The sequence below is a fragment of the Dipodomys merriami genome, unplaced genomic scaffold (assembly GCF_024711535.1).
Source record: "Dipodomys merriami isolate MVZ:Mamm:240054 unplaced genomic scaffold, mDipMer1.0.p SCAF_5, whole genome shotgun sequence".
NCBI classification, from domain to species: Eukaryota; Metazoa; Chordata; class Mammalia; order Rodentia; family Heteromyidae; genus Dipodomys; species Dipodomys merriami.
In genome coordinates, this window is record NW_027206068.1 from 54766411 (window position 1) to 54780054 (window position 13644).

General features: G+C 37.3%; 1 protein-coding gene across 2 annotated transcripts in view; it reads left to right on the top strand.

The window, feature by feature from the left end:
* Nucleotides 1-13644, top strand: part of Cped1 (cadherin like and PC-esterase domain containing 1) — a 241967-nt gene that overhangs the window by 206937 nt on the left and 21386 nt on the right. For both annotated transcript variants that reach the window (XM_069996636.1, XM_069996638.1), the window contains exons 19-20: nt 12058-12278; nt 12536-12637. In XM_069996636.1, coding sequence (XP_069852737.1) covers nt 12058-12278; nt 12536-12637 — 323 coding nt within the window. The remainder of the gene's footprint in view (nt 1-12057; nt 12279-12535; nt 12638-13644) is intronic.

Consider the following 13644-nt stretch of genomic DNA (forward strand, 5'->3'; position numbering starts at 1 on the left):
CTGTAATCCTAGCTACTGAGGAGACTGAGATCTGAGGATCAGAGTTCAAAGCCAGCAGGGGCAAGAAAGTCCTTGAGACTCCTATCTCCAATAAACTATCAGAAAACCAGAAGTGGTGCTGTGGCTCAAGCGGTAGAGCGCTCGCCTTGAGCTGAAGAGCACAGGGACAGCACCCACGCCCAGAGTTCAAGCCCCACTACCAAAAAAAAAAAATCTGAAGACCGAAACCCATGGTTAGATTAGGTTAGCAGAGAGCAACTGTCACCTTAGCAAAGAGCCAAGTATCTCTCCAAAGGGCTAGTATCTCACCTAGTGTGCAGGCCTCTTGCAGACAAGCATGTTCAAAGATAAATCTTCCAACACTCTAGCATTGGCCCCCATAGAGTCTGATTTGTTTACTTAGAAGCTCATTTATTTTATACACAACAGGGAAGCACTTTCCATTTTTAGAAAAGAGTGGTATAACCAGAAGTAGGAAAAAAAATCATCTCACAGCGATATGGAGACTGCCTAAAAGAAAGCAATGGTACTAAGGAAACAGAAGTTCCTTAATGGAAAATATCCAACAAGCAGTACTACAAAGGAAAAGCAAGGGTTACCCAGGCAAAGAATATATTCAGCTATGTAAAAATGAATACAGATGTACAAATATGATTACACACGGGGTAAACTTCTAGAAATAGCAAACAAGTAAGAATTAAGGCATGGGTAGAAGAGAGTGGGAGAAGGGGAGGGTGCAAAATAGAAATGCCAGACTCTATATTCACAAATTACTAAACATTTCAAGACAATAGTATATCAATAAACCAAACACAGAATGCTTGCAAGCATAGGCAGGTCAGAGGCTCATGAAACCAGCTTCAGTAGGAAAGCCAGAATGGTGTCATGGGACAAGATTTTTTGAAGTGTTTCCATATTGTTTTCAGTTTCATAATGTGTGAAAATCCACCTAAAAGTCTCTATTTGGGGGATGGAGGTATAGTTTAATGGTAGAGCACTTTTCTAGCATGCATAAAAATGGTGGGTTTTGCAACACCACAAATGAGTAAATATAAATATAAACAAATACAAAATCAGAACAGGCAGAGAACCAGTGGAAATGCCAACATGGGAGAGCCTAACAGATATTTTCTATTCAGAATTGCAGGTACTTATAATACTAATGAGCTTCAGAACACAGGGATAGATTTGTAAGCATTTCCAGTTGAACTATTATACAGCACCTACTTGAACAAGACTTCATTTATGAATTGGAGTAGGTGAGGCAAAGGTTTACCTAGTACATTTGTTCTTCCATGAGAACAATAAAAATACAGCCAGTGATCCTGTTTTCTTTTAGGCAGTCTCCATACCTCTGTGAGATGAATTATTTTTCTACTTCTGGTTATGCCACTCTTTTGCTAAAAATGGAAATGTATTCATTACAAAGTTTTCATCCCACCTAGAATTTCTTATCATCACCTTGCTACTCCAAAGACAAATGTTAAAGCAGGGCAATTTTAAAAATAAAAATTAAATATATAAATATTTCGGTATTTTTCTATTACAGTCAACTAATGACATTATTTGCCTCTTTTCTTACTGTGTCAAATTGCTCAAGAAAACAAACATTATGTAAGCTGTGTTACACAAACTTTATATGGTGTATGGAGAGCATGGTAGTAATGAAGTATGAAGAGCCTGAGATTAACAATCAGGAAGTCTGAGATACACAGTTCCCACCAGTTGAAGTGATTTTTTTTAGCATTATTGGGTTTTGAATCTGGATATTTATTCTTGTTGGGAAGATACTCTAGTGGTTGATCCATGACTCTAGTCCTTTTTCCGCTCTGGTTATTTTTGAGATAGGGTCTCTATTGTTGGCCCAACTGGTCTGGATCTGCAATTCTTTCTAAACTACACAAGTAGGATGACAGGCATTTCCACCATGCCCAGCCACTTGTTGAGGTGGAAACTTGCAAACATTTTTTGTGCCAGGCCCTCCAAAACTTGGGTTAAAGTTATGATCCACCAGCACCTAACAAGCAGTAAAGCAATATTTTATTTATTAAATTTACCAGATTAATCCTGTTGCCATATCAGAAATATCACAGTATCCATTATTCCATGTTACCACAGAATCCAGTGATCATTAACAAAGTTAAATGTGTAATATAAGTCACAACTTTTGTGATGCCTCCATTTAACCTTTTTAGAGGTAGAAGTCTGATGTGTGAGTTAACAACAGGTTACTTCATAATGCTATATTTCTGATGAAAGAACAATTAAGAGAAACAAACTGCTGTATGGCATGATAATACAATAGTAGGGAGATGCTCACAGTGGAAATCCTACATACCTGTGATGCCAGGCATGTGCCACCAGGCCCAACTATTGGTTGAGAAGGAGTCTTGCAAACATTTTGCTGGGGTTGACCCTGAACCATGATCCTCTAAAGCTGGGATTACAGGCATGATAATGGCATTAATAAGAAACTTAGAGCTGGATGCAAGATCCAGAGTGGAAGGATCTAGAAGAGTTGCTAGGCAGATGGTGGCTAGGCAGAACAGCATTTAGATTTAAGGTGATCTGTGGGAATGAATGGGAGGTTTGCTGATTAAGGGATAGGGAACCAGCAGGTGAGAAAGCACTGGAGACAATTCCAAGGTGCTCATTTCTCAGGAACTTCTGTTTACCTACACACCTTGGATGTAATAGGGCCCATAGCTAAATGTGTAACTTCTAGTAACCTGACTAACTTGAAGACCTTCAATTAGTATGAAAAGCTTAGTTTTTTTTTAACAGTAAGGCCCAAATATTTTTGTTGCCCTAAACAAATAGTTCAAATGTACTGGGCTACAAAAAAGGCAATTAAATCCAATTCTGGAAACCATAAGCTTTTGGAAAGATGCTAAACTGAATTATATTTCTCCAAAGAATCAACTTTAAAGGTAACAGGTTGTGACCAGGCCATGGAGAATTAATGTAAAGTTAGGCATTCAAAATGTATAATGCTCTCTTTAGAATCTCCAAGTAGTCGCTTAGCTTACTTGAATTTCCTTATGCTGTTTTTATGACCATTTCCACCTTTCTCCTACTGTTTGCATTGATAAATGCCAAGGCCATACTTGGAACTGCAAGCCCACATGTCGGGAAGTCACAGGACACAAATCAGTTGAGATTTGAAAGGAGTTAGTTCAGGTTTCCAGTAACTTTGACCAGTACCCCTAACTGTGCTTTCTAGCATGTGAACAGGGCTATACCAGTACATTTCATTTGGTGTATTTATTGAATGCTAGGGGACAATATATGTACAGGCTAATCAGAGCAAAGATAAAACAAGCTTTTTCCTCTGTGCATTCATATAGTTCACTTCTACAGCAAAATGGGGGGCAGAAGAAAAAGCATTTAGTCTATCCCACTTAATACAGAGATTGTGGTGTGAATAAAGCATACGTAAAAATAAAAATAATTGAAGTTGAAGTTTGAACTTGAAATTTAAAAGTAAATCTCAAGCGAGGCATCTGTGACTCACACCTGTAATCCTAGCTACTCAGGAGGCTGAGCTCACGGTTCAAGCCAGCCCAGGCAGGAAAGTTCATGAAACTCTTTATCTCCAATAAACAGCTTGGAAAAAGGCAGAAGTGGTGCTGTGGCTCAAGTGGTAGAGCACTAGCCTTTAACACAGAGAGGCTCAGGGTCAGAGCCCAGACCCTGATAGACCCTTAAACTCGAACTTTATCTATATATGAGCTACTTCATTTATAGGTTTAGGTTTAGGTAGATAGACAGACAGATAATGTTTTGTGATTATATAATTATATTGAATAAAAGCAAAATTATTTGGTAAAGGTAGGTTGTCGATTATACTTTCATGCATTTCTCTAAATAGATAACCACCTCTGACTTATTAAACTCAGAGTGAAACATTGAAAAAGGTACTTAACTTTATGATCACCTTGTGAATTACATGGAAAATAATTCAGATTTATGATTACCAAATCTACAACTTAAAAAGCTCAGCCCCCTAATCAAACTGAAACAATTCCTTATTTTGTTTACTAGTTGAAAATAGTTAAGAATTTAATTCTATAGTAAAATATCTGAAAGAAGAGAGTATTTAATAAACACATCAACTTATATGAAATGACAACAGACAACTTTATTCTAACAGAGAAGAACATGTTTAACTGATGTTAAACAGATTGCTCTGTTTTTTCTTTCGTTGCTAATTTTTACATGTTTGAGAGTGAGCTGCTTAAATCTTAAGTCTTCATTTGTTTTATACCCCAAACAGTAATCTGGCTGCTTACTGATAGTCAATTTAATTAAAATACATGATTGGAAAACATTCATTATACCCATATCACATTTCAGGGAGAGTTGCTTTGTTGATTTTCATCATGACCTAACTCTAATTAGCTATTTGATGGGTCTCAGCTTCATATTACAGCTGAACCAACCCTGTCCTCATTTAGAAATGTCTATTCATCTTGAGAGAGCTTCTCAGCTCAGGGCTCCTCAGAGTCATTGTGAAGCTTTGGAAACATAGAAGCTGTGCTTGTGCTGAACTAGCTGTGATGAATAGGACTCGCTCTCAGCTCACTTTTGTTTTCTTTCTTTATTCTAATGGGAAAGCTCACAGTAGGTGAGTTTAGCTGGATTATTGGACAGATGAGCTCTTAGTGTACTCCTTTCTAACTTACCCACTTTGATGTTTCTGTGGGTTTGTCTTAGCTGGGCTGAGTGTTCGTGTCTATCTACATGCATCTCATTGGAGCAAAACAAAATTCCATTTCTTCAAACTTAAGGATAGATGCTTTGAATGACCGACAAAAAAAATTAATTTGATAACAGTGTCCCAGCTATTGATGACTCTAGAAAACTGTGATGGATTTAAATATTCACAAGACTAAGAATTGTTATTTCTCTTCATTCAGGATAAGATAAAATAGAATAAAAATCATTTCATCATACATTGAAACCAAAAGATTCTCCCAGGTCTCGGTTGTGTCTTTACCAATGAATAATTCCTCTTATTAATTGTCACAGAGAACCACCTTCCCTGGGAAGATGTCATGGGCATCATGAAGATTACAAATTTAACCTTTCATATGTTCACTCATAGGTGGAATGATATGACCTCAAAAGACTATTTTTCCCCAAAAAGACTTAGCATGCAAGACAAATGTGGCAGAAACTAGCTAAATGTTCATCAAACTTAATTCTTCTTCCTAGAACACAGCTTAACAATGTTCTCCAACCTCCCTTGAGTGTATGGTCATGTGACTGATCTCTAACCAATAAGGTGGGATTAGCTGGGGTGGGCCCAGCTTCCAGGGCTAGTTTTCAGAGAAAATTCTGTTAGCTCTCATTTCTTTCCTTCCACTTCCTTCTACTCCTAACCACATGTTAGGAGGCCACTGTCAATCATCCTGGGCCTCTGAAGGAAATCCACACATACGTCACTTTTTAAAGAGACAAAGTTTAGTTTTATCTGAGCCACTGTACATTTTCCATCTCTGTTTGCAAAAGCACTTATTCTGTCCTACTTAATATAGAGACTAGGGTATGGAGAAAACATGAATGAAAATAAAAATAATTGAAGTCGAAATTTAAACTTGACATTTAAAAGTAAATCTCAAACCAGGTGCCTATAATCCTAGTTACTCGGGAGGCTAAGATCTGAGGATTGTAATTCGAAGCCAGCCTGGGCAGGAAAGTCCGTGAGATGCTTTTTTCCAATAAACTGCTAAGAAAAAGCTGGAAGTAGCACTGTGGCCCAAGTGGTAGAGCATTAACCTTGAGCACAGAGAGGCTCAGGGACAGAGCCCAGGCCCTGTGTTCAAGCCTCAGGACTGGCCAAAAAAGTCTCTTGTTAAAAAATAAATAAGTAAATAAATAAGCAAACTCAAAGGTTTGATAGAGTCTAGAGGACAATGTGCCCCTGATATATTTAAATGGAGTACATGATGTAATGCTGATCCAGTGGTAGTATAAAATAAAATGGGGCGCAAATAGGCCAAACACCATCTACTAGTCAAACTGCATGCAGAACAGAAGAATGCTTGTATATGAATATCTTTACCTCCAGTCGAGATCCAATCTCTCATGGCATGTTTATAGCACAGACGTTTGTGTTCCTTCTCAGGGGTCAGGCTTACCTGAAAGGATCACAAGACCAGAAGAGAAATGTTACATGATAGGGGAAAAAAATCAACAGTTAGAATTAGGAAATTGCTGTAGTCATCTACAATATGATCACTGTTACCTGTTCAATGTTTAAATCTTAAAATGTTACTCTCCATAAAGTAAAATGAACTTTATTAAGCTGATTAATAATAAATTTTATTTTAGAAGATAGGATTATAGGCACGAGTTGCCTTACCTGGCTAATTTTCAAAATATTATAAGCAAAATAAACTTATTGTTGTTGCAACTGGTGATATCCTCACTTTTAACATAAAAAGCCAATACATGTCTATTTTATTTTAAGAAAAAAGCAAATACTCTCATGACATCATTGTTTAAATGATTATTATCTTTCAGGATATTTTCTACACATATTTTATACTTCCAAAAATGCCATTATAACTTGTATTCTGATTGTTGTCAGGAAATCTTCCCGGTTATAATGTATTCATATTCTAAACTCATTGTCAAAAGATGAAAAGAAGCCAGGTATCTGTGGCTCATGCCTGTAATCATACTTAGGCAGGAGGCTGAGATCCAAGGATCACAGTTCAAAGCCAGCCTGTGCAGCAAAATCTGTCAGACTCTTACCTCCAATAAACCACCACAAAACTGAAAGTGGCACTGTAGCTCAAGTGGCTGAGCGCTAGCCTTGAGCTTTTCAGCTCAAGGACAGTATCCAGGTCCAGAGTTCAAGCCCAATGACCACCACCAGCACCACCAACAACAAAAAGATGAAAAGAATATAATCAACCATTTGTTTGGGAACATTTGTGCCATTTCCAATTTATTTTAATTTAAAATGTATTTTTATAAGTAGCTATAACAATTTCCTAGAAGTAGAATTCCATAAAAATATATTTCCAATCCATAAAACAGCAGCAAATTTTTGATTCATCAATTTATCCAATGAAAATATACTTTCATGCCAGCCAAAAGAATTCAACACTCTAACAAAAGAATACAGACAAGTAAAAAGAAAGAACCCAGTCTTCTAGTACTTAGTGCAGGTATGGGTTTGTTTCCAAAATTCACAGTGTCCCTGGGCTTTTAAAAATCTTTGTGACTTTGGTAGTGAGAAAAGCTGGTTATTATAGTGTTATATTATTACTAAAGTATATTATTTTTATAAATGTTTAATAGGTATTTGTAGTTAATTACCACATTTTTCTTTTGATAGCTTACACCCACAGTGTCTGTGTAGGCTAGAATAAGGCAACAATTCTCATGGGAGAAAGGGAGAGTCGTTTTTCAGTTATATGGCTTGTCATAAGTATTAGATTGTGATAACTTGGGCCTTTTAAAAATAGAAATTGTGATAGGGCATTAGACTAGAGCTGAAGAGCTGAGGGACATTGCCCAGGCCCAGAGTTCAAGCTCCATGACAAAAAAAAAAAAAAAAAATAGAAATTGTTCTTTGAACCAATCTCTCCATTTCTTTTCTTTTTTTTCAGAATTCAGTATATTTGAACAATCTGAAAGAAACTGAATTTGAGTCATGTGAATGAGTAGAACCACACTTCAATTCATAATATTGTTTGTGTTCTAGGCACTTCTACTAGCTTGCATTTTCAAGTTATGTACTTTTTGTCAGGAATACCAATTCACCTCTTACAAAAACTGCTATACACAGAAATATCAGCTTCTTTAAAAAAAACACCATTGCATTTTCATTTTAGTTATACTTTATCTTTCCATCTTTCATAAATAGAAAGGCCCTGGAATAAAATGAACCCTTTTAATAATGGTCTTCCCAAAGCTGTGTCTGGACAACTATCTAGAGCTATTAGAAAATTCTATCTAAATACTTCCAGTTTAGGAAAGCTTGTTCTGCCAATGATGGTGGGAATACTTCCTTCTGGTATCTGTGCAGCTTTCACTAGTTACTCATCCACGGTGGATGACAGGGACCTGTTCTCAGAAGGTGTTCTGTCAGCGTTTGCTCAGGATAGCAATCTGACTTCTAATCCTCCATCCAGAACTCTGGTTTCTACAGCAACACTTCAAGTCCTGCTGAGCTCAATGGGAGCAGGCTAAGTAGGGCAGAAGAGAGACTACTGTGACTTAAATGTTTCCTACCTTCTGTAACATGTTCTCTGCAGGAGCTTATAAATGTAAAGCACCCTATGAGGTATGAAGCAGTCGAGGCTGAATGCCGTTCCTATATCTTAACACCAGCTCTCATTTGCCGTGTGTTGTGTACCAGGATTCACTATTGCACGTCTCACTAAAGTTCTCTGTGGTGTTGCTGTTGTTGGCTCCATGTTACACATAAGGAAATATGCACAGCATTTATCTAAAATACCATCTAGTTAATAAACATCAGTGTAGAGGATCTCAGAAATGGACCTACCTTGCTTCTGACATACTTTGATGGGTTGATTCCTCAGAAATAGCCATGCAGAAAAGTCTGGAAATCTAGACATGTTCTTCTTGCTTTTCCCTCAGTAATATGCAATTTTTATTTATTTATTTATTTATTTATTTCTGTCAGTCATGGGGCCTTGAACTCTGGACTTGGGCGCTGTCCCTGAGCAATTCAGCTCAAGGCTAGTGCTCTACCACTTGAGCCACAGCACCACTTCCAGTTTTCTAGTGGTTTATTGGAGGTAAGAGTCTCACAAATTTTCCTGCCCAGGCTTGCTTTGAACCGTGGTCCTCGGATCTCAGCCTTATGAGTAGCTAGGATTATAGGCATGAACTACCGGTGCCCGGCTATGCAACTATTTTTAACTCTCTAAACATTGATATCTTTCCTTATAATACACTATATGAACATATCAGTGCTTATGACATCTAGTATCATACTAGCTGTCCAAGAAGGATTGCATCTTGATACTGATAAGACACTACAAGAAAGAAAAGAAAAAAAGGCCCTGGTGGCAATGGAGCAATGGAGTTTAAAAGCTAGATATCATTCCCAGCAAGCATATAGTGAGTTTCTAATCTCCAGTAATTCAGAAAGTTTAGAGATAGGGTCTGAGGGGCATCTAATCCAATATGACCAGGATCTCTATAATAAGAAGAGATTAGGACAAAGACAGGAAATCCTATGGAAACACAGGAGAGAGAGAGAGAGAGAGAGACAGACAGACAGACAGACAGACAGACAGACAGACAGACAGACAGACAGACAGAGACACAGAGACAGAGACACAGAGAGAGAGAGATAGAGATACAGAGAGAGACACAGAGAGAGAGAGACAGAGAGAGAGAGAGAGAGAGACAGAGAGAGAGAGAGAGTCAGCCATCCACAAGCCAAAGAGGCTTTCAAAAGAAAACAACCCTGCCAAGCCCTTGTCTTTTGTTTTTTTGTTGTTGTTTTATTTCTAGCCTTCAGAAATATTTGAAAATAAATTTGTGTGGCAAAAGCCATTTAGTCTATGGAACTGTGTGTTAGGGCAGTCCTAGCAAATTAATACAGACATGAATAGTTATTAGTACCTGAAATTAAGAGGTTTTTTTTCAAGCCCCACAACCAACCAAAAAAAAAAAAAAGAGTTTTCTTGATGATTCAAAATCTCTCTAAAAAAATTCAGAAATCTGTGCAGTTACAGTTCAAATCTAGCAAGAATAAATTCAATTTATTTTAAAATGTATTGTTACCACATTTTTGCCAATACTGGGGATTGAACTCATGGCCTGGGCACTGTCCCTTAGGGTTTTTTTTTTCACTCAGGACTGGCTATCTACCACTTCTGTTGTTTTTGATGATTATCTGGAGGAAAGAGTCTCAAGGACTTTCCTGCCTGGGCTGCATTGAACTACAGTCTTCGGATTTCAGTCTCTCAGTTATCTGGGATTACAGTCATGAGCCACCGGTACCCAGTTCAAAAATTATTTTCCTGTGTTGGAATTTTAGTACCCCAAGAGGAACTTGACTGAAAAAGCCATTCCAGGCCTGGACACACTATTCTGTTTGGCCACATTTGAAGCAACAGTGTTGGATCTGAAGGCAAGGGAGAGGCTTTTGAGATCTATTTTTTTTCACACAGCTACTTTTACACACTTACTGAAAAGAGAAAAGGAAGCTTTATAAATTATTTTTATTTTTATTGTGAAAATCCTGTACAGAGGGGTTAAAATTACATGGGCAAGGTAATGAGTGCATTTCTTATCAAGCATTGTTGCCTCCTCCTTTGTTTCCCCTTCCCATCCCTTCCCACCTTATATCTTGTAAATTCTTAAGTTCTTATTTCACTGTGGACAGACACAGGTAGAAATATCTGAGAAACAATGATCGGGCTTCCTATTAAAATTAGAAGAAAATGTGTGCATGACTAATCGAAAAAAACAATCTCAAAGAAGCAGAAAAAAAATGTATGAATGAGTTTTTACCCTGATCAGTTAAAGCAGTTGTCCATGGCAAAAATCTCCTTTACTTTCAATTTGCCCTGTATTTTTAAAGCCTATGCATGGTACTGGGAGGGAAATTAAAATTCAAAAATGACGCTGATCTCAAATATTTCCAGACAAGATGCAAGGGGAAAAAAGGACACCAACACAAGTAGCCATAATTTCATGTAGAATTTGATCAGAATCTATAAGAAAATTGAAATGGAAACAGAGGACAGAGAAGGTAACCCTGGCTGGAGGCACTGGAGGAGACCATTTATAGAAGTGCCATTCATGTCACATCTGGGGTTGACAGGTAGGATTGCAGAGGGAGGAACTTTTCCAGCAGATGGATTAACACAAGGAAAAACAGATGTTGTTGAGTGCAAATCATTTGTGATGAAAAAGTAGAAATCTGTCATGATGCTTTGAGAGGATGGGCTATTGACCCTGCACTTGAAATTAAAGGGCCTGGGTTTGAGTCCTGTGTTAACCATTTACAAGATTTATGACTTCAATCTTCTTGAGTCTCAAATTCCTCATCTGTGGAAGTCTGCACATAGCAGAGAATGATAGGCAATCAAAATTCATAAAGGTTAGCTGGACCTCAACAGTTCAGACTATCCCATAGGAAAGAGGGATGCGTGCAATTTTGGAGCATGCAAATAGGACATTTGAAATGAGTCCTGCAAGACTGTGTGTTGGCTAGCTTTGAGGGCAGCCACAGTATGGAAAGCAAGATCCATTAGGGGTTACCATAATACACCTTGGAGGCAGTGGGTGCTGGTAGCCATAGGAAGGAGGTGATGCTGTGGAGCACTAGACTGAGATACAAGCGCTAGTATATGAAATGCTGTTCAGGAAATAAGAATCTCATCCTTTGATATTTTTTCCAAGGGATGGCATGACCTCTAGAAAGCCGCTCTGTGGACTCCCAGTCTTCACATTCATGAAAGAGGTTGATAGATTTTTAAAAAATCATGTATGTAAGGAAGGAGATTATTAGAAAGAGGAAGAAGTGCTGCAAGAAGGAAGAAAACGAGCTGATGAGGGACATAAATATGATTAAAATCATATACCTTCATGCAAGTGTAATAATGAAGTTCATTATTTTGTGTAATTTCTACACAGTGATAATAACAGATTATAAAACACCTAAGGGTTCCTATATAAGTGAAAAATCTCATTGGCTTCTTTCAATCTATAGGGTTCATTAGCTGCTTAGATGAGAAAGAATGAACATAAGGGAGAGTAATAAACAAAAAAACTTCACACATTAGTGGGTAGATAAATGATGTTTTTGTTATCAATAGAAAAGGAAGGAAAATGAACGGGCTTAGAAGGAAACATGATATGTGATATTTCTAAGTTTGAAAGGCTGTCCTTCAATAGACATGTAATTTAATGATGTGTAAATTTTCAGTTAGATGTGTATTTATAGTTAGCTTAGAAAATAATAATAATCACCATTGCTAAAACTATTTTTAACTCTTTTAGACTATCATATAACAGGCAAACATCAAATTTGGAACAAATATGTTTTCTTTACAGATTCTTTTTATTGGTGATTCAACCAACAGAGGGATCATGTACTATCTGATTGAAAGGCTGAACGAAACGCTACAGGAATGGCAGAAGGTGCATGGCACTAAACTATACCCCAATGTCAATGGCGGGAAGACTTGGATCAGTTACTCCTACTATCCCCAGTTTTGGATAAGCCCCTCAATGAGACCAACGTTTGAGAAAGCACTTGAGCATCTCTTGCAAAGGTACAATGGAACTATTATGAATGGCAAAATGCCACAAGGCACTGATGTTTCCTACTAGCAGCCATAACTGTTCACTGTATATCAAATGTGCTGAAAAGCTTAGATAGCCACTAATGTGGCTGAAAACGACTTGCAAATGACAAGAGGCCCTGTGATCAGGAAGCCAGACATGGTTCAGTGAAATGTGAGGCAGTGCAGTTAAAATGTTTACCATCTGTTTTAAAGCAACATGTGTTGTTTTTCTTTCTGGATTTCAGATCACGTCCCCTAGAGAATACTGGCCAGACAGTATTGGTTGTTGGTGGTGTTCAGTGGCTTAATTCCCATCACCTGGAAATTATTCACAGGGTTTTGAAGAGGTAAACTTCTGCAGCAAAACCTGCCATTCATATTTTATTATTTTTAATAAAAGGCACAATTGATAAGACTAAGGACAACTTTGTTATTTAAAATTAAGAACTCAAAATCTAATTTAAAATTTTTTTATTTTTAAATTTATTGTAGAGGTGATACACAGAAGAGTTAGAGTTACATAAGTCAGGTAATGAGGACATTTCCTGTTGAAGAATATCACCCCTTCCCTCATTCTCTCCCAGCTTTTCCCCTCCCATCTCTCCTCCCCACCAAGTTGTATAATTCATTTCCAGCATAGTATCACTGCTAAATTGGTTCACCCTTTGTCCCACCATTTCTTTGCTTCCCCTGTCCCTCCTCAAATTAGATAAACTTATTTAAATGCAAGACCAAGAGCACAAAAATAAAAATATAGGTTGCATGGTTTTCCTCATTTGTAATAATTAGAATGAACCTATAACTTTACAAGTAAACCCAATAGATAGCAAAAGACAAATAATTACACTTAGACATGACTAATTAAACAGCACTCTAAACATTCACACAGTGAGAACAAAGGAGGATTTTCTTAGGAGAGGATCACAAGAGCCCAAAAGCTATGTGTATATGATCATATAGAATGATGATTATTGGAAGGAACTCCAAGAAATGAAAGTAAGAAGTGTTTTATTGGACTGTTTGCCATTCTTTTTTCCCCTTTCTTCCTTTCCTTTTTTCCTCTGGCTTATTCCCTTTTGTCACTGTTTTTTATTTCCATACCCTTTGTCTTGTATATAAATTATTTTTTAATCATTTTAAATTCAACTGCAATAGAGATTGTTGGCATCCAAATTTAAAATTACTACAGAATAAAACATGTCTTCTATCCAGATGTGGTAATGTACATCAGTAATCCCAGCACTTGCAATGCTGAGACAGGACCTGGTTGGAGAGTTCAAGGTCAAGACCTTGTCTGAAAATCTCCAAATAATAATGTTAAATTCATAATAACATGACTACTGACACACAAAAC